The sequence below is a fragment of the Cheilinus undulatus genome, linkage group 12 (assembly GCF_018320785.1).
Source record: "Cheilinus undulatus linkage group 12, ASM1832078v1, whole genome shotgun sequence".
In the NCBI taxonomy this organism is placed as follows: domain Eukaryota; kingdom Metazoa; phylum Chordata; class Actinopteri; order Labriformes; family Labridae; genus Cheilinus; species Cheilinus undulatus.
In genome coordinates, this window is record NC_054876.1 from 30,907,633 (window position 1) to 30,930,048 (window position 22,416).

At 39.4% G+C, this 22,416-nt stretch overlaps 1 protein-coding gene across 1 annotated transcript in view; it reads left to right on the plus strand.

Moving 5' to 3' along the window:
* frem2a (FRAS1 related extracellular matrix 2a) overlaps positions 1 to 22,416 on the plus strand; it is a 119,405-nt gene that overhangs the window by 69,341 nt on the left and 27,648 nt on the right. The window contains exons 7-9 of the mRNA XM_041800867.1: positions 2,812 to 3,063; positions 20,772 to 20,921; positions 21,015 to 21,224. Coding sequence (XP_041656801.1) covers positions 2,812 to 3,063; positions 20,772 to 20,921; positions 21,015 to 21,224 — 612 coding nt within the window. The remainder of the gene's footprint in view (positions 1 to 2,811; positions 3,064 to 20,771; positions 20,922 to 21,014; positions 21,225 to 22,416) is intronic.

Sequence of the window (22,416 nt, forward strand, 5' to 3'; positions counted from 1 at the left end):
ACTTCTTTTCAAAGTTTTAGTGCACACACTATTGTGGAGCTTTAACAAGGAATTTGACAAAACAGCAAATAAACTTTGATTTCTCAAAGAATGATTCTAGCAGCAACATGTGACACATGCCCTGTAATATCTTGTTAATATGAGCACAGAGAAATTCTTTAAAGAGAGCTTATTTTCATTGGGGACCATGGAGCATCTCATCCAGATACGTTTTCTTGTGGGAGTATTCCAACAAAGCCTAGTTGTTTCCAGGCTCCATCACTTGATATGACTATCACTGGATTTCATAGAAAATCTGTACATACCAGTTTCGAACCAGTACATCTTAGATGAGACAGGCAGACAGATATGCCATCAATCATAGTAGGAAGATGAGAAAATGACTGTTAAAACCAAACTAAAGAGATAAAATAATGGATAGAATAATAAATAAGTAAAAAAAATAACTTTGAGTAACTCATCATTGAAAAATAATATGGCTCTTTTTATTGGTTAAGAATTTGTAAATCCCACTCACGTATGTAACAGGTGGCCAATAGCACTGATTTATGTTTCATGAGAAGTGGAGATATGAGGCTTCGGCCTGACACCAGCGATATGCAGGCATTATATCTATCTTAAAGAGTGGACAATCTTCCCCTGCTCTCTTCTCCTCCCAAGCCTGAGTGCTGAGGTAGCAAGGTGGTAAATGACTGGGGTGTGTATAATGCTTTACTGGCCACCTTACTACTAAACATACCTTTTACACCACAGATCATACTTAACAAGTAACCCCCCCCCCGATAAAAATATTTGCTCGTTCTTGCAGTATTGCATGCTTTATTGTCATTTTTGGTACACTTTGAATAAAGGCTGGCTCAGGCTACATGTCTTTTTTTTGGTCATTCATGGCTGAACCATTTCAGACTATGCGACCTACAGTATCTTGGCCAACAGCTTGGCCACATTACAAGTGTGATCCCACTGACGCCACCACTGTCTCCATAACTATGTGTGAGTTCACAGGTGGTTTGTGGGGAGGTAGGTTGAGGAGAGTGAATCATAGCTTCAACAGAAGCCCTGTGTGTGGTTTCTAGTGGTTTCTTTTGCTCTGAAAAGAAGAAAAAACAAACAATGAATAAAAATAGAAATAGAAATAGAACTTGAGGTGTGAATGTGATAATGATAATAATAATAATAACTTTATTTGTATAGCACCTTTTAAAAACAGAGGTTTACAAAGTGCTTTGACAGTAAACAGGATTACAATTAAAACAAAACATCAAAACACAAGCAAAGAACACAACAGGAAGAACAAAACCCCAACAACAGAAGAACCCATGAACACATAACCCCAACATCATAATCATCCTGGTTGACACATTACAAAGCCCAAAAACATGTCAAGTTAAAAAGACATCATAATACCTCGGTATGTAAAATTCCAGATTAAAAGTAATGACCAAGAATAAACGAATAAAAACCCAGAATAACCCAGACCATGATGAAATGTCAAGAAAATCACTGTAGGTACTCATAAATCTCTGGAGGGAGACAAGGTGACTATAGTAAATGATGATGCAAAGATAAGGAGCAAATGCTCTTCTTTTCTCCCAGGACTCCTGTCGTCAGGTCAAAGTTCTGCCATGCTAGTCTTGCTGAATTGTGGTCATGGAGTGTCTTGGATGCACCATTAAGTCACACTCTAAAACTGTTCATTGTTCCCGATGCTAATAATCGGGTCTGAGGTTTTGATGATGAGCTGCAGTGTGTCAGTTGCACCAAAATCTGTCTGAATTTGTGTAGTCTGAGCCAGCCTTACACCACTGTAATGTATCCCTGCAGTTACAGTGGTGTAAAATTAGTCCAACCCTGCATCTGAATGCCTCATTTTACTTTGAAAGACTCACAGACAGCTCAGTGGACAAGTTAAAAGACATTTTCACCTTGAGTCATCAAACATTTCCTTTCTGCTGTTCACTTATGCCCTTTACAATATATAGCAAGCTCCTTTTTTCATGGTTAAGTTCGGGTTATGATCTTCAGTCTATCCGAAGTTCCATATTTTCTTTTTAAAAAAAGCAGGGCTGTATCTAAACAGGAAATCATTACTGTTAGAGTAAGATTGTACAAAAATCCATTCAAGGATATGGAGAAGTGTCAATCATGTTTGTGTAAAATACAGACACAGAAAGCTCCAGAGCACATCAGGTCCACCTCAGATTGGGACTTAAAGTAGTATCAACATAAGTTAAGTGGCAGCACTGTTAGTATTTACCCTGTGCCTTTTTTCCAAGTTTTTGTTTACAGTTTTTGAGTATCAGTGGTTACAAATCTGTGCCTTTGTTTTCTCCTCATACTGTTAAATGTCAGTGAATACATTTAAACAAAACATGAAGGCAAAATTCCTGCATTTGTTAGCCTAATGAGGGCTCCACTGTTAAATGTCAGAAGTCTGTTGTTGATTCACCGCAGGTTTGATTGTGTGTAAACCTGTGGGGGCGTTCTGATCCCATTGTGTTCTGACATTAAAAGTAAGCAACTGACTCACGTGATGGGCTTTTAGTAATTAAAGGTCAAATGTTAGCACCTCTAATGGCGTCATTAACTCTGGATTTTATTTTACAGAAATAAAGTGGAGTTGTTGCTGAAAAACATGAACCAGAAACTGATCACTTGCTTGTCCTCATCTGATACTGTAGAAAAAAGCTGTAATCAGCAAAAAGTACAAAATGACAAAACTCCATCTGGATGGAAGTCACTTTAAAGGATTGCTATATTTCAGAGTTGAGTTTCCCTTTTTAAAGTCTTATGATGATTCTCCCTCTGTAGGTTCAGCTACTGGGACCATTCCAACCACTGTCCTGTCTTATTCGGACTACATTTCCCGTCCAGAGGAGCACGGCAGCATCCTTCGCTTCGACAAGGGTGAGAGAGAGAAGCACTGCCGCGTGGTGGTCATCGACGACTCTCTGTATGAGGGAGAGGAGAGCTTCAATGTCACTTTGTCCCTACCTGTTGGGGGTCGTCTGGGGATGCACTACCCAACCACCAAAGTCAACATCTTGGAGGATATGGATGACGGTAAGACGTAATGATGCATTCCCCGTCTTTCTTTCCTTATCTAAACCACCACAATGGGAGGCCCTAGTGCAACATGAAAAAACGTGTTTCATCAAATCTGACAAGATTTAATGAATTCTGCTCGTGTGGTTAAAGTTAAACAACACATGCATATGGACACCTGAGCTTGTGAATAAACAGTGTGAGGGTGTAAATTGACAATGCTGTGAGATATGCTGTTTTGATTTGTTGTCACAGCCTTCATATCAGAGAGCTCTTCTTAATTAAGCTTGTTTACAATAGAGTGAATAGAAAAAGGGTACAGGAACACCCTGGCATACACCCTGAACCCTGTGCAGACAGATGGAATCAAGCATCATTTTCATTGTCATCAGGAATGTTAATTATAGACGAGACTCATCCAGGAGTCCAGCGGGACTACATTATCACCCTTTCCCTGGCTTACTTTAATACCTTTACAGCACAGAGGAAGAGGATTATATTTTCTTAAGGGAAAAGAGATGTGTAGAGGATTTACCTGGGGGATGAAAAGCCCGCTGGGAAATGCTAATTCCAATCTACTGGCCATCCTGCCCAGATCACTTTCCAGCAGACACAGAGAAACTGAAAGTATCTGAAAACATATTTCTGTTAAACCAATTTTAGTAGATCTTACATAAAATATCATGTGTTTTTTATCCTGAAAGAGGCAAGAAAGTTCTGATGGCATGTTCAACTCCTTGGATTTTTTACCTTATTGTTAATGGTATAAATCAATCATGGTCAATATAATTAGGATTTTTTTTACAAAATAATTAACAAAAAAATCTATCGAATCTCAAAGTAAAAAGAGATTACTACAAAGTAATGTCAATGAAGATATATGTAAGGTAAAAAAAAGATATTGCATAAACATCCCCTTTAAAGTGGCTGCCCTAATTCAACAGAGGTCCAGCCTTCTGGTGTTTCTCAGTCTCACAGTTAGTGAAATGGGGATCACCAGAGCGCAGGGAATGTTTCTCAAAGAATTGTAGTATAAAGACACCTATGTCTTGAAGGTCCAGTCACTGGTTAATCAGTTTTCCTAGCTACCATTACACCATGAAGACAAAAGAACACCCCAAGCAACTCAGATTAAAGGTTTCTGAAAGTATAAGTCAGGGGATGGTTACAAAAAAAAATCCAAGACCCTGAACACCCCCCAGATATGGAAGGAATATGGCACATGTGTAAATCTGCCTAGATCAGGCCGTCCTCACAAACTGAGTGACCGTGCAAGAAGGAGACTAGAGAGAATCAACCAAGACACCTATGACTACTCTGAAGGAGTTTCAAGCTTCAGCAGCTGAGATTGGAGAGAATTTGCATACAACAACTGTTCTTCACCAGTCAAATCTTGACTAGCATTCACCAATAGGCATGCGGGAGACTCCATGATCAAGTGGAAGAAAGTTCTTTAGTCTGATGAGATAAAATGGTGTTTTTTAGCCATCAGACAGGACAACAAACACTGCACATCCCCACAAACACACCATCCCCACTGAGAAGCACGGTGGTGGCAGCATCATGCTGAGGGGATGCTTCTAGGCAGCCAGCCCTGGAAGGCTTGTAATAGTAGAGGGTAAAATGAATGTGGCAAAAAATAGGAAAATCTTGGATGACAATCCTGTTCTGTCTGCAAGAGAACTACAGCTTGGGATAAGATTTATTTTCCAGCAAGACAATAATCTGAAGAACACAGCAAAAGCTACACAGGAATGATTTAAAGACAACAAGGTGAATAATCTGAAGTAGCTGAGAGAGTGGCTGGATTTGAAAAGGGCTGTTCACACATTCAGCAGTTTTACAAAGAAGAATCCAGAGTGTCCAGATGTGCAAGCCTGAGTGAGACCTATCCACACAGACTGTTGTGATTGCAGCCAAAGGTGCATCTACTGAATACTTACTTGAAGTGGCTGAATATTTATGCACCCACTTATTTTACTTTACATATTAAATTGGCATTACTTAGTAGAAATCTGTGTTCACTTTGACATTGAAGAGGTTTTTTATTTTTTGTCAAAAAGCTAAATGTTGGGGCGCAAGTGGCTTAGTGGTTTAGGACACGCCCCATACATGTGGTCAGCCCAGGTTTCAGTCCAGCCAGTGGCAATTTCCCGCACGTCTCTCCCCAGCTCTCTTGTCCCTGTTTCAGATTCTATCCACTGTCCTACACTATCAATAGAGGCATAAAAAAGCCCTAAATAAATCTTTTAAAAAATCCCATTTACACACCACTGACAGAGCAATTTGGGTTACTTGTCTTGCCCAAGGACACACCACACTAAATAAATACACTATATTGCCAAAAGTATTCACTTACTCATCCAAATAATTGAAATCAGGTGTTCCAATCACTTCCATGGCCAGAGGTGTATAAAATCAAGCACCTAGGCATGCAGACTGTTTCTACAAACATTTGTGAAAGAATGGGGAATGGTAGGATGCCAACTGTACAACAAGTCCAGTCGTGAAATTTCCTCGCTCCTAAATATTCCACAGTCAGCTGTCAGTGTATTATAACAAAGTGGAAGCAATTGGGAACGACTCAGCCAGGAAGTGGTAGGCCACATAAAATGACGGAGCGGAGGCACATAGTGCACAGAGGTCGCCAACCTTCAGCAGAGTCAATCGCTACAGACCTCCAAACTTCAGATTAACTCAAGAACAGTGCGTAGAGAGCTTAATGGAATGCGTTTCCATGGCCGAGCAGTTGCATCCAAGCCATACATCACCAAGTGCAATGCAAAGCATCGGATGCAGTGGTGTAAAGCACGCTGCCACTGGACTCTAGGGCAGTGGAGACGTGTTCTCTGGAGTGATGAATCGCGCTTCTCCATCTGGCAATCTGATGGATGAGTCTGGGTTTGGCGGTTGCCAGGAGAACGGTACTTGTCTGACTGCATTGTGCCAAGTGTAAAGTTTGGTGGAGGGGAGATTATGGTTTGGGCTTGTTTTTCAGGAGCTGGGCTTGGCCCCTTAGTTCCAGTAAAAAGAACTCTGAATGCTTCAGCATACCAAGAGATTTTGGACACTTCCATGCTCCCAACTTTGTGGGAACAGTTTGGGGATGGCCCCTTCATGCAGTGTTACTTTCGTCAACTCAAACTATGACTAAAACTATTCGTTGTCAGCCCTTTTTTCCATGACAAAAACTAGACTAAAACTAACAAAAATACTAGATCTGTGATGACTAAAACTGACAAAAAGTAAGTTTAGTTTTCGTCAAGATGACTAAAACTAACAAGAATGTTATTTAGTTTTCGTCAGACCTTCAAAATCCATGATATTTCTCCACTGTTAGTAAATCTGTCTAAATACAATGCAACTGTAGGTATTCAGCCTCACAGCTGTATAAAGCAGGGACACCGAGTTTGGCAGGGTGCGTAGAACACATTACCCTGATTTGGTAACAGAGTTAGGCAAGAAAATAAATGCTTGAACTAAAGGTAAAGACTAAAATGAGAGGACTTTTTATGAATAAAAAACCTAGACTAAAATGTTTTAAGTTTTCATCAACTAAAACTGGACTAAAACTAAGAAGGATAGGAATGACTAAAATGTGACTAAAACTAAAATACATTTTATTTAAAGACTAAAACTAAGACCAAAATTAACACTGCCTTCCTTCCAACATGACTGTGCACCAGTGCACAAAGCAAGGTCCATAAAAACATGGATGAGAGAGTTTGGTGTGGATGAACTTGACTGGCCTGTGCAGAGTCCTGATCTCAACCTGATAGAACAACTTTGGGATGAATTAGAGCAGAGACTGAGAGCCAGGCCTTCTCGTCCAACATCAGTGAGTGACCTCATAAATACACATGTGGAAGAATGGTCAAAAATTCCCATAAACACACTCCTAAACCTTGTGGAAAGCTTTCCCAGAAGAGTTGAAGATGCTATAGCTGCAAAGGGTAACCTTGCAAAGCAGATGGATGTACCCGTTTCCTTGTTTTTCCACTGGTGAATCCATCTTGCAAAGCTCCCGTCTGAACTATTTGGGCCCGGTTAGAAAGGACCAATCAGCGATGAGGGGCAGTACTTTCAGGCGCGGCAAGTCGTGATGTAAGCAAGCAGCAACAAGAGGCTGGTGCAATTATGATGGAAGAGCTTAGCGTGGATGCTGCTAAGGTGCCTGTTTTATCAGAACTTGACGACATTTCTTCGTTAAAAGAATAACAAAGAACAGCAGTGAGTTGTTTTTTTTTTTCTCTTTTTTTTCAAAAATGACAAAAGTCGTGTACTGACATGTCTATAGTTGCCATGGTTCACATTATTCCTCAATAGCTGCACACATACACCTCCGTTACAGCTAAGTCACATGTTTTGTTGCTCTGATTGGCCTGTAAAAATGTGATTGACAGAAAGTTCATCCAATCACACTCCGAGTTTTTTTCAAAGCCTCTGCCCTTTCCCAAATCCCATTAGTATTGAAGGTTTTCCAAATGGATGTGTGAAACAAATCCATCTGGCGTGTCAGGTTATGCAAAGGGTGGACCGATGTCATATTAAACCCAATAGGTTGTCACTTAAGTTCATATGCGAGTCAAGGCAGGAGAGCGAACACTTTGGGAATAAGGTGTATGTGACAGTAGGAATTTGGGATTAAACCAAAACCTTCTGATTATGGGATGACCAACTCTACCTACTGAACCACACTTGCAGACACAATTGGGGCTTTTCCATTACATGGCGTGGCTCGGCTTGACTCGGCACAGCAGCCCAGCGCAGCAGGGGGTTTGCTTTTCCACCACAACCAAACTACCCATTTGAGTGCGCATCTAGTGGTGATGATGCAGTGTTTTGAGCCCTCCTCGATCTCTCTACACTCTCTAACCCAAAGTTACATCACAACACTCAGAACAATGTCAGCTCTTATGTGTCAAATGAGCTGAGCCGCTCACAAACAGAAATATCTGAGGATTGAACTGAGAGGTGTTTCTTCATTCACATGCAGTGATCTAAAAGCATAGAAAAGCCTTGATGCCTTCATAGTACTCCTTGTGAACACCTCTTTGTTTTATTTTGAATTAGAATATCAGAATGCTGTTATCAGACCAGTATTTAATGTAAAAGTACACAAAGAGGCAGAAATACTTTTTTTCATTCACTAAACAGAGTCACAGTTCAAACTCTAAAGCCGAGTTCAGACCAAAGATTAATAAAGACAGATGTAATAATTTCCAAAATCCACAGTATGAATATGACTATTCTACTTAGAACAAACATTTGATGGCGTACTTTATCAAAATGAAATTTCCATTTCCCATTTATCTGCTTGCAACATCCTTCAACCAGCTGTCTGTGGCTTGCCAAACTTAATCTTAGGCAACTTCACAAGATGGCTTGATACGAGCTGCGACTTTCCCTGCATAAAATGTGCACTACACAAATTATTCCAGGGAATTTGTGGACCAGAGTTGATTTATCACTGGTAAGTGATACTGGTAAATCACATGTGCCATTTGCTTAACAAGCTAGAGGGAAACAGACATTGCAACAGCAGGTCCATATAGACACATTATATAGTATCTTCAAGCATAAGTGGAGTTCGATTCTTTCCCTGAGACAAATAAACAATGTTTGAGTCCATCACTTGTCTCCATCAGCTTCTGTGTTCCCTCCAAACATGTCTAGGCCAGTACTCAGGGGTCTCTCTCGGCCTGTGTAGTCAGAGCATAACAGCACCTTTGCATGTGCAGTCTTTTTTTTTTTTTTCTTCAGCGATGGGGTTGTGAAATAAATATTTAATAACTTCCCTTAAAAGTCTGAACCTTCTTGTTGAGGTCACATAGCCCAAAAGGCGCTGTATTTATGTTTTTTTTTTCTGTGAGATTTTGCAGTTCATGGCTTCTTGATTGTTTCTAAAATAGATATTTTGTTGTGCGGTCAGAAGGTTCAGCAATCCAAAGAAAAAGGCCAACCATTACAGCAAAGCAACAGCCAGAGAAATAAGATGAAATATAAATGTTAAAGGATGATAGGGGTTCACCTTACACAGCAGCTTTGAAGAATGAACAATTGTTAAAATAATGCCTTAGTGTAGACCAGATTTCACCAGAAATGATTTAAAGGAATGCGCTACAATCATCACCCTTTATATTGTAAAAGGAACAGATTAACAAAAGTGTTGAGCAAATTTGTCATTAGTGTATTTTTTGTATATATCTCATGAATCCCTGGAAGAAATTCGGTGTTTAAAATCTGTTGTTGGACGTGATACACACATGGCCTGGCATACATCATGCAGGATCCTGTAGACATGCATTGATAGAGGGATGCCAGAGTGAGGAGCCTGCACATAAAAGGGGCCTGAGTAGTAGGGGTTTGGTGCCTTGCTTAAAGGAACCTCAGCAGTGAACTGGCACCTCTCCTGCCACCAGACCAATGTCCACACTTTGGTCTGTACTTTGTCTAATGAACCTATTTTTTGTTCCCTTTTTTGGTACAAATAAAATATTTTATCAAAATGAAGTATTAAAAAGATTGCAAGGAGTGAAAACAACAGTAAGATAGGTTTCAAATTATGAAATTATAAAATAAAAGGTTAAAATCAGATGTCTAAAGTATCTAGAGGATAAAAGTGACTTTACTTTAAAGAGATTCTATTACTTTTTTGTGAGAAAGGAGGAAAAAGTAGACTTTTCACACTCTTACCTGACTCATGAACATTTAACAGTATCATGTCAGGGATTATTGATGATCTCCAAAAGAGAAACAAAGAAGTGCTGGTAGGTATGATAGTAATTAACTTATGAGACTTTTATAAATAAATTGGGGCAGCAGTAGCTCAGTATGTACTGACTTGGGTCGGGAGCTGGAGGGTTGTTGGTTCCTAAGTCAAGCCTAGAAATTTGTCTGGTTGCAGGAGAGGAGTCGGGTTTGCTGTGTCTCCCTACTGTCACAGCTCTGTCTTTCGTCACAGGTTTTACCTCAGTGAGTCTCCTTACAAATGACTTGATTCATTGTATGATTTAGCTGTGAAAGCATTTGGTACATATGATGTGAGTTTCTCAACATAGATGCCCAACCAGGCTTTTACTTTGAAAAGCACAAACAAAGTTTTTAGTAATACTGTGTTTATATTCAGTGTGACTTATTATACCAATGTGGAAACAGAAAGCTCCAGCAATACTTGTAGTTTAGAGGAAACACTGAAAAATTTTCAGAATCAATCATCTCCCATATTTAATATAGTGTCCTTTGTCTAACATGATTGGTCCCATCCTTCTTCATTGATGAATGGCTCAGTTGTTTGTAGGAGGAAAGGATTTTACAGCTTTCACTTTCTCATTTGTTCCTTGTAAGCAGGATCAGAAATCGATTGAAATTGTTATTGTTTTTTTAATGAAAAACTTGGAGGTTCTTTTGGCCATATCTCCAAGATCCAGTGAAGTTCCTATAAAAGTATTCACCCCCTTGGATGTTTTACTCTTTTATTGGTTTTATAAATCAATCATGGGTCAACATAAATTAGCTTTTTTGACAAAATTAAAAAACATCCCCTTTAATGTAAAAGTGATCACAGTTTTCTACAAAGCAATGCCAGTTAAATAAAATATGAGTTGTAAAATAAGTGACTGGATAAATATTCAACCACTTCAAGTCAGTATTTAGTAGATGCACCTTTGGCTGCAATCACAGCACTGAGTCTGTGTGGATAGGTCTCAATCAGGCTTGCACATCTGGATACAGCAATTTTACTCCATTCTTCTTTGCAGTAGTGCTCAAGCTCTGTCAGGTTGCATGGGGATCAGGCATGTACAGCCTATTTAAAGTCCAGCCACAAATTGTCTATTGGATTGAAGTCTGGGCTTTGACTCAGCATACAGTGAAAGCCACAGGAACCTTCACCTTGTTGTCTCCAAACCATGTCTGTGTAGCTTTTGCTGTGTGCTTCAGGTCATTGTTTCAGTTTGTGAGGACGGCCTGATCCAGGCAGATTTACACATGTGCCATATTCATTCCATGTCTTAATGATGGATTTAATTGAACTAACGTTCAGTGCCTTGGAATTTTTTTGTGCTTGAAGTGTTCTGTTGTTTTCTTGGTGTAATGGTAGCCAGGAATATTGACTACTAGCACCAATTGGCTGGACCTCTTTTGAGTCACTTTAAAGGGTGTGAATATTTATGCAGTCACCTATTTTACCTTAAATATTTTTATTTAATGGACATCACTTTGTAGAAATCTGTTTTCACTTTAACATTAAAGAAGGTTATTTCTGTCAAAAAGTCAAATTATATTGACCATGATTGATTAATAAAGTCAAATAAAATTGTAAATTTTAGTTCAACCTTTGTATGTGTAACATGTTCAACAACAGTGTGTAAGAGTTGAATTTCCCATTTAATAAAGTATACCCTCTTCTCCGTGTTAAGTGCCACAGTGCTCACCGATATATTAAAGATGTGCACTGTGCATCATTAATCAATAAACAAGTGTGATCTATTTGAACCACCTCAGCTAATTGATTTGTTTTCAATGGCTCCTGTGCTGTAGGTCTATTTTTTATCCTTTGTGGTTTTACCCTCCTCATTAAGAAGAAATTCCCCTCATTATTATTTGTCATAATCATTAGCCTTATTTGGCTGCAATCCAAATCATCTCTACAGAACAATGAGATCAGATTTATCAGACAAAGTGTTTGAAACTGTGACAAGTTTTCATCCTCATCCTCTCTGAAACTTCTTTTTCTTTTTGCCATATGTGGGCCAGATTCTGATCAAATCTGAGCCTTCTTCTGTCGACATTTCAAGTCTTTGTTTTCTTTTTAATAGTCTTTTATGTTGTCATTAATCATTTGTACTAGAAAGAGGAGAGTCAGAGAGGACTTGTCGTGAGGATAAATAAAACAATGACGACTTACGACTGAGAACTCATTTAGAGATATGAGCAATTGTGTGTGTATTTGTGTGCATTTGTGTGTGCAGGCATCTTGGGGCTAGTTAACAAGAAACATGACACACTGTCTGATTGTTCGTAAATTGTCAGTAGGCTTCAGCCGAGCTGCTGAATTCAAAGGAATGGAAATGTGTTTGTGAAGGCCCAGCTCCGGTGAGACATGATGTGTCATTTTTAGCCTCCCAAAGGATAACACACCTTCAGACGGCTCTGATACCTGCACCCAGGCAGTCTGACTGCAGCCTTCTGCACAAAAGCTCAACTCTGCACGGGAAATAACGAAGCAAAGGCGTAGATATGATGCCTGTGTGTGCTGTTTGTGTGTGTGGAGGTTAGAGCTCAAAAAGCGTCAGAAATAAGAGGTGAGAAAAGTGCTTGTGTACCACTAGTACTCTCCCTTGCTCCATTTTTCCTTCCCCCAGGTCAAAGTCAAGTTCAGTCCGTCTCTCTCTTTCCATCTTTTTCTCTTTCACTCCCTCGTTCTCACACACTTCTCTCACTTTAGGTGCAAAAAAAGACCCAGGGGTGTCTGCTAGATTTAGTACTTTATCAGATTAAACTCTACAGTACCTGTCTCCCTGAGTGTCGGGCTCCGCATGGCTGCGCACTCTGAGTCACAGTGAGTGTTGTCATCTCCTTGTTCCCTGCAGAGGAGGGACGGCTGTCAGGCTCTCTCGGCCGGGCGCATATGGCCACAGCTGACTTTGTAGAATTGTAGATTAGCTCAGAGGAGTCCTTGGAAACCCCACTCCTTCATTTCAATATTGGGCCGGTCTAACTGTTGGTCACACCACGGCGGGAGCAGATCAGGTCAGCTAGTGCTCGTATGAACATTATAGGAAAAGTTTTGATGTTTTTTTCAACTTTATAAAGTGAATTGCTGCAAGTTTTAGAGCTGAAAGAATTTAATTTCAGCTGCTATCTCTGTGTTGGCACTTATTCCATCTTTTATCCAAATCTTCAAACTTTTAAAGTGTGCAGATCCTTTTCCTGATTTTTTCCCCGTTAGCTTGCAGAGACAAACATAATAAGATAAAAACAAATGAAAGAAAAAGAATTTGAAAAAAAGTGAAATTCAAAAGTAAATTTGTTTTCAGGATCTGAGGCCCATATGGGTGCTAGAGCTCTATTGTGATCATAGAATTTTTTCCCCCCTCCAACTTCCTCACATTTTTGGAGCATTAGACATGCACCAATTTGCATGGAAAAAGGCAGACACATAAAACTCTGAAAAAATGCTGGTTGGTTCACAGATTAATGTGGCGACTTTGTTCTATAGTGCTGAATCCTACTTAAAGTCAGTTCTATCTATATTCATGAAATTTGGTGGGTAGATGCAACCTGAAGGAGATCTCCAAAAATCAACCTCTTAGACACGTTCCCAACCAGGAGTCCAGGCACACCTTTAGGGCCCCATGTCCCCCATAGGTGTGCCTATAGGGGACATGGGGCCCTGTTTGCTCTGATGTGTCAAAATTAGATGTGCATATAGCTTGAATAAGATCTTGATTAGAAACACTCTGACTGTGTATTGGTGCCACCCTGGAAGAAAAAAAAGAGGATCCATTAATATTGGAGAAAAAAGGCTGAAGTTTTGGGGGAAAAATCAAAATATTTGAGATTGTAAATTGGAATATTTACAAGAAAAAAACTCACAATTTCAGGGTATGAAAAGTCACAAATTTATGAGAAATACTGGAAAATTGTCAAATGTCTTACATAATGATATAAGAAATCCATACATTTCAAATTATTAGCATCAAAGGGGACATACTTTACCCTTTTAAGACAAGTTTATATTGTTCTCAGAGGCCCCCAAAACATGCCTGTGAAGTTTGTTGCCGAAAAATCACTCCAGCATGGATGTTTGCATGTCTAAAAAGCCCTCTGTCTCAGCCCTTCTCAGAATGAGCTGTTTCTGTGTCCGTGGCTTTAAATCTTACTGATCTCTCTGACTTCGCCCCTGACCACACCCCTCTCAGGAAATGGATGTGGCACTCCTCATGTTACAATGTTACAGATGTTTTTTATCCGATGTTAAGGACCTGACATTGGATTTGAACTATCAGTCTCCCAGGGGTGGTGCTAACTCCCCTCATGAGGTCACTGGGGGGAGATCTGAGAACAGCTTGTTTCAGCACACATTTTCTGAAAGGTGGAGAAAGAGAGGGCAGAGGGAATGGATTTGTCTGGTACTTGAGGGGATTGTTGACAGGCCAGGGGCACATATTTTTGTTAGAAAAACCTGAAAAAGTGATTTTTGCATAATATGTCCCTGTTAAAGTCAAAACTGTACAAGAAGCTAAACTGAAAACAGTGGTTTGACTTTCATCTTTTAAACTTCAAATCTCAAAAATGTTAAGGATTTTTTTCTCACAACGTAATGACGTTAAACCTGAGATTTTTTTTTTTGAAACTGATAATGGGTAGTTAATACATAGATTTTCTCTCAAGAGAAAGTATGTTAGGTTTTTTTTTTCTTTGAAAATAATTACAAGTGATGTGTAATTTTGTAATTTTTCCAAGTGTGTTCAGGAGTGCTTCCCTTTTCTTTGATACGATCAGGGAGGCCTTAAGGAAAAGAGGTTGGGAGTCACTGTCTTGGACTATGAGAGTGTTACAAGCATACAGCGGCGTGTCCCAAATCATGTACTTCTGTTAGTATACTGTTTTACAGTACATGCAGCAGAGAGCACTTAATCACAGTTGGTTAGCATAGTTTCTTTGCAGATGATATCACGCAGCAGTGGAGAACTTCCCTTGAGAGGCAAGTCGGTATTTCTGCATAGAGAAACTACCCAAAATGAATTTTTTGAGCTTTTTACAAGTATGCAAAGTGGAAAATAAAAATAATTGTAATTTTGGAGCCACTTTAGTGTCCTGAAAGTAGTCAGGCAAGAGAAACTTTATAAACCCTCACAGTGAAACAGCAGGAGGTAAAAGCCTCCGTCTAAAGCCTGAGGGGTGAGGTCCAATACAGTTTTCTACTGGTTGAGCTCAATAATTTCTGTATAAACTCTTAACCGTGTTTCCTCAGTTGATGTGTTTCCACTGTGAGGCGGAATCTATCTCTTTTAAGGGATCCAGATCTCTGATCCAGATTTCATTTGGCTCAGCTCAGTGGAGCTGGTTGTTTGACTCTTCATTTGGTACCAGTTTGGCTTTTTAAACAAATAACAACAAAAGATGAAGAAAGGAAAACTGGCACTTAAAGGAGAGCTAGCTACCATGGCTCACATTAGAGAGCTGTTCTGTAGCACAGGCTCATTTGTGAACAGTACATCATCACTCGATCGCTCACAACAGAAGGTTTACTCGGTTAATAGCACATCAGTGTTTCATGAAAGGCATGTTTGTCACAAAAATATGATTTTTGTTTGTTTATTAAAGGTGCTTAGCAGGCCTCTCAGCTCAGCAGAAGACTCATCTAAACTCTTGTTTCCCATTGTCGAGCTAGATGACGCTAGATGTTAGGAGGTCGCAGGACTGAGTCATTTGTGATATTGCCTCCAAGCCAGGTAGATCTGTTCAACTTTGGAAGGACAAAAACATTTTTGAGAAGTGTAAGGATCATATTTGATTTATGAGGAATCTTTCTGATGATTACTGCAGGCAGAGGTCAGTTGTGGATTGAGATGACCACGGCTGCCTGCTGAGCTCACATTGCGTAGTTTACTCTTTGGGGTTGCACACGCCTACTACCACGTGAGTTTTATTTTGAAAGGTTCTGCCCTTCCTAAACATTGTATATGGGATGCTGCCCAGATGGATCTGAAATATGATGTGAGATATGATTTGTGGGCCAGTCAATTTGGCAAGTCAAGTTTTGCTAAGGCTCTGTCATAAATATAGTAAAATATAATGTGATTTATTGATGGTGCCAAGCTGTTGGTGGTCTGGCAGACTTTCATGTTGTATACACAACATTCTGACCCTCTCATTTAAATGTGGCAGCAGAAATCTAGACTCGCCAGACCACAGTACTAGAAAACATAACAGGAGTTGTTATCCTAAGATAAAAAAGTAGAAAACATCCAAAAGTAAAATAATAAGTTGGGATAAATATCCTTTTAAGGCTTTTGAATATTAAAAATGTAAAAAAAACATTACTTCTTCATGCATGCAAAATTAATTCATTTTGGCAATTTAGTTCCTAAGCTTTTTGGCTTTGCACTTTTAATATTGAAGCAGGGCAAACTCACAAACTCCTGTAGAGCTTGCAAATCTTTAATCAAATTGGCACTAAATGACATTTTATTTGAAGATTTTGAAGGCTAAACAGTCCAATTTTCACACTAGGAAGCCAAGATTAAAAAAAATAATAATAATAATACAAATAGAGAAAAACGTGGAGGACCTGTATTGAATTATTCCTCCTTTCTTTATTTCCTTTTATTTCCTAAGCCAGGAGTATTTTCAAAAATATGTATAGAGGGTTTTTTTTTTAGATTTTGTGATTTATGAAGAAGTAGTTGACAAAGATAAATAAAGCTTCTGATTCTGAATATTTTGTTGCTTTAGATAATTGTATGTGTATGTGGGTTATAATGTCTTTGCAATATCCCTGATGTTCTTAAACTTTCATTGACCCCATATAGCATTAGCTCCCTGGTAGGGACCCGGTCCTGCAAGATTTCCTGAATTCAATATATTATAGTATGCAGTCATGTGAAAAGATGCATGTTAAAAATATTATTGTCACAAATAATGTAAGTTGATTGCTATTTTTGTTATTTTCTGCCCACTCATCCCTCCACGTTTCCACAACTGATTGGCAACTTTAGCAGAATGTTTTTCTGTTAATGCAATCAAGATATTGGAAAAACTTCATCCTGGTCTTAAGTGTTGATCAGAGCGCTATTGAAGGCTCAGCTGGACACTGAAATATTGTTTGCTTTCTTAGGGTGCATTCACACTAGACAATCAGTACCGTGACCGAGTATGTTTGACCCCTAAAGTTCAGTTTGTTTGACTGGCTTGAGGGTCATGCTTAATGAGGCAAGGCTGGCTTTGACATGGAATGCTACCTCATGCACAGACATAGGTATGCAACCTGTAAATGATATAGAAATAAATGCCAATTGACGCACCGCCTTAAAGGTCACATATTGTGCAAAATACACTTTTTCATGTTTTTCTAGCAAAAATATGCACCCCTGGCCTGTCTCCCCCCCCCCCCCCCCCATTAAGCCACATGCATTTCCTGAGAGGGGTGGAGTCAGGGGTGGTGTCAGACAGCTCATTGACATTTAAAGCCACAGATACAGCTCGTTCTGAGCAGGGCTGAAACAGAGGAGTTTTTAGACATGCAAAAATCCTATACTGGAGTGTATTTTTTTTTTTTTTTTTCAGAAACAAACTTCACAGGCATGTTTTGGGAACCTCTGAGACTAATATAAACTTGTCTCAAAAGGGTGAAATATGTGACCTTTAACCTTGCAAATCAGATGGACTAGTCAGATTCTATGTCTGTCATCAGGCAAATCTATCCTGCAAAGTTCCAGTCTGAAACAATTGTGCCAGGTTTGAAAACAGACTTGACCAATCAGCATCATTTGAGGAGGATAAGGCAGTGACTACAGTGGGGTAGCAATGGCTGCCACCAGTGTTAACATTTATCTTGGATGCAGCTATAGTATAACCACATTGCTCTATTAAAACAAGAACAAAGAGCCCCACTGAAAGCTTCTGTCGGTAGAGAAGATGTTTTGCACTTTTCCCCGGGCCTCTGCATAAGTTTTATCCACTGACAAGCTCCACTGCTCATAAGCTACAACAGTGCCTGTCTGTTGAGCTCAGGTTACTACTGGAGCTGCACATGCCTGACTACCTCATTTTGTCTCACTCTGACTGGCCCGTAATTCATGTAGCAGATAAAACGCTTCTCCAGTCACCTTAAAAGACTTTTTTTTTTTTTAATTTCTGCCCTTTGAAAACCCTTTTCATTGGAGGTTTCCTAGATGAATATTAAATATTGAATATATCCCATATGAAATACTCAATCTGGCATATCAAGGGACACCCAGTAGTGTAAGGGGACCGCACAGTGCCCTGAAAAAGAATTTGCCCCCTCTCTGATTCATGATGTTTTTGCATATTTATGACACATAAATGTTTCAGATCATCAAACCAATTTTTATATTTCACAAGTAAATACAAAATGCAGTGTCCCAAAGTGGCTTAGCAACCTTTTCCAGACTGATAGATTTCAATCACTTTGTTTCATATTCATGCTTGAATTTCTTTGGATCGTGGCATGATGCGTTTCTTTTCTGAGATCTTGTAGCCTACTTCACTTTGTCTGACAGGTTCCATTTAAGTGATTTCTTGATTCAAGAAATCTGGCAGTAATCAGGCCTGGTTGTGGCCAGTGAAATTGAACTCAGCTTTCCGAGAACTGTGGTTAATCACAATTAACTCATGATTTAACAAGTGGGGCAATTACTTTTTCACACAGGGCCAGATAGGTTTGGATTCACCCCCCCCCCTTAAAAAATTAATCATTCAGACACTGCATTTTGTATTTACTTGGTTTATCTTTGTGAAATATAGAAATTGGTTTGATGATCCGAAACGCTTACCAGTAATAAATATGCAAAAACATCAGGAATCACAAAGGGGGCAAATACTTTTTCACTGCACTGTATGTGACCAGAGTGACTTAAAATAAACCACAACGTGAGCTGCAGTAAACAAAGCCATGCCTGAGCTGTATTATGAAATGATGTATAAGAGGTAACCATGCAGGTCAACAGGGGACTGGAGCAATGTGAGTGCAGCAGGGGGCTGGGGAGGGAGCATGCTTCAGCACTGTATAGGAACTAAGCTTAATGTGGATGACCTTTCAAAGGCTATGGCAGTCCTTGTTATTGAAAGACAGTCCTCAATGTATGCATATATGTATACGCCATGAACCAAAAGAAAGTTTATAACATAGAAAAGCCCCTAAGGTTGTGTTTATAAAGAATTTTATAAGTCACATCCTTCCTAAAGCAGGACCCCCTCCTTCAAAGTACAGCTGAGAATGCTCTATAAACTGCATTTAAAGGAGCAGTGACACACAAATGGCTTCAGACACCCACACATAATAATTATCGCAATTTGGGTTTTACACCTGCCCCAGCCCTCACAAACACTTCAGAGTGCTAAACCACAGGGGTAGCCTCAGAGGGGGAGAGAGGATGCAGTTTTCACTCATCACTCATCACTTTTCTCATCACGGCGTTAAGAATTTGTCGTCCTGGGGCACAGTCGAAACATGTGTGAATGCAGACGTGTATATTAACACTGTAGGAGACATTAAAGGAATGTGTGCCAGATAAGAAACAGTGTTTACAGATGTGTGACATGTTTCAGCACTATCATAATCATCCACAGATCCCACATAGCAGCTCCCTAACTCTTAGAAGAATATTTGGTCTGATGTTTTTTACCCATCTGTTTTCCCCTCCTACACAATCTGCAATCACTGTTTTACTCTGCTATTGTGCAAATCCACAAATCTCTCATTTGCATTATAAACCTGCGCTTTAGCTGTAAGGTGAGGCATACTGTGTAGGAGGGAAAAAAGAAATAGTTGCATTGAGAAAGCGAATGTTTAGGTTGAGAGAGAGGACACCGCATGCAATTGATGTGCAAGACTTTGTGGATATTGTTGCCCTGGGCTGTCACTTATTTTTCAAAAATATGAGTTAAAATAAAACTGCAGTAATTTTATCGTTCCCTTCGTTATGTGCACTATTCTTAGCTTTTGTTATGTGGCCCAGTTAAAGTATATAAATAAAATATGAAAGTATGTATAAAGAAGGAAAAAATATCTCCGGACTGCTGAAGTATTTGATCATGACACGAAAAAAATAACAGTACGCCTGCTATTTTTGGATTACATTCCAGAATGTAAGAGAAGAAGCTGAGCGAGAGACTTAAAAAAGGAACTTTTATTCCTTCAGCTTTTTTGGACTCAACAGTGGGGGGTTGTGAGAGATGAAGCTGTCAAATACACACTGGACTGCCTCCACTTTGCTGCCTCAGGAAACAATGCCAGTTCAAACAAGCCTTTGAGCAGTCTAGGGGGCTTCTGTCTCTTTCTCTCACCGAAGAAGAAACACAAGCACACACACAGGTCTTGTTTTTCAGCGCTAACTGCATCCTTCTTTGTGCTGCAACTAGTTATTTCTGTCAGAAGAATTGTAACAATGAGGTTGGATGGGAGGCCAGCAGAGGTTGAGAGGCCACGCTCCCCTGCAGTTTAACTCGAGACTAATGGGGCTGTTGCTGTTTGACCTCTGCGTCCGGCCGCTGGCTTTTACAATTGAATCATGTTAGACTGCGGGTGGCTGCTGACAGCTCTAATGTTACCACAGGTGCACACGTAAGGAGAGAAGACAAGATAAGTTAACAAAAAGCCAAACTGCAAATGAACCTTGCAGCAAAGGTGGGTCATGCAAGGTTGAACAACTTTAGTGACAGTCAGCGCTTTGATGTGCAGGTTGAGGTAAGTTTCAAACAGCATTAGACAACAAAAAGAACTGAAAAGGGCAAAATCATCCACAGCACTCATCAATAAAAGCTCCTAAGGTTAATATGTAAAACAGTCTGCAGAAGTAAGGCAGGATTTCAAAGTGAAAGTAAAACTTCATCAATAAACAACCAGGATGAGACTGCAAGTTGAAACAACAGAGAGAAAGTTATAAAAGAATAAACAAATACTGCTCATTAAATTTTATCAACTTTCTCTTCTTCTTCTTTTTTTTAATTTTTTTTTTTTTTTTTTTGCTTTCCAGTTCCGGTGTTTTACTTCGGAGAGGTGGAATATCACGTGGATGAGAGCGATGGCTTTGTAGAGGTCAAAGTTTGGAGGACAGGAACGGACCTGTCAAAGACTGGCACCGTCACCGTACGCTCTCGCAAGGCTGAGCCTGTGTCTGCAGAAGGTAGGCTCCCAGTCCCCGAGGGATCCTTGTGACTAATTAGAAACAACAGAGTAACTGCTAAAAATATGTTTCCTCTCTTCGTCCTTTCTGCAGCTGGCGTCGACTATGTTGGTATCAGCCGTAACCTGGACTTTGCCCCGGGTGTCAGCATGCAGACATTTAGGGTAACCATCCTGGACGATCTGGGTCAACCAGAGCTGGAGGGTCCGGAGAGCTTTGAGCTTGTTCTTCGTATGCCAGTGAACGGCATTCTTGGAGAACCTGGAAAGGCTGCAGTCTTCATCAATGACTCAGTGTCTGACTGTAAGTTATTTGGTACCTTACTTTTAAGAATCTATGAGTTTATTTTTAAGTCAGTTTGTCTCTGTATACTTGGTTAAATTATACAGGTATAAATGATGCATCGAATACTTAAATGAAGTGGTAAAATGTCTCAGTTTTAACATCTTATGTGTTGTCTATGTTCCACTGTTAATAATAAAATTGGTTTACTGGATTTGCAAGTCATGCACAGCATACATTCTACACAGTGCCCCAACTTTTTTAGAATTGGGGTTTTACATTTGAAGCTAACTAACAAATTTCAGCATATTTATAAAAGACTTAGTTAACAAACCAAGTATGTCAAACGTTTCACTGGCTCTATGTGAGCATACTGTTAGTATTTAGCCTAAGCACAGCCTTAAAGCTGCTAGCAATGCTGGATTTTTGCTTTTCAAAAGTTATAACGTTTAAATGGAGAATGTTTTTCCATACATGGGCCAAAAATCTTGTGAATCATTTGTTTTTGCTTCAACACAAAACAAAACTTTACATTTACTAAGTATAATCATCTCATTTCTGGTCAAAAATCTCATCACACTTTATATAGCCTAAGCCAGTTAATTCAACAAATACAGAGGAAAAACTTACATGAAGGTATTACTAGCAAATTATGTTTAATTCACTTGAGATATAATACATCATATTACATAATTTAAAGCAATTTGACAATCAACCTTCTCTCTGCACTGGCTGCTGTTGAATTGTTTCAAGAAATACTGGCTCTTTAAGGCCTTTAATTAGGGATGCAGGATCATGGATTTTTGCAGATGTTCGATTTAGCTGATACCATTATTGATACAAATATTTAAATGCAGTTCAGACTTAAAACTTCAGTCCTTAAAACACACAATTTAAACTTTGAGGATGAACAAGTTAACACTTTTCAGTCCTTGAAACCCACTTTAAAGTATAATGAATGATGATGAATAAAGAAAAGGACTTTAACTGATGTTGGTCTGTTAGTCCAGCCTAAAACTCCACAAATTTATTATTTCGTGTGGCAAATATTTACAGCTGATATAGTCAATATATCGGTTGTAAATATTTGCACATCTGCCAATACAGGTATCATACTGACAACATTGTGCATCCCTACCTTCAGTATCTCAAAAAAGCATGCTTTATGTGGGCTTGTCAGGTCAATGTGTAATGAGATATTTTGACCATATGT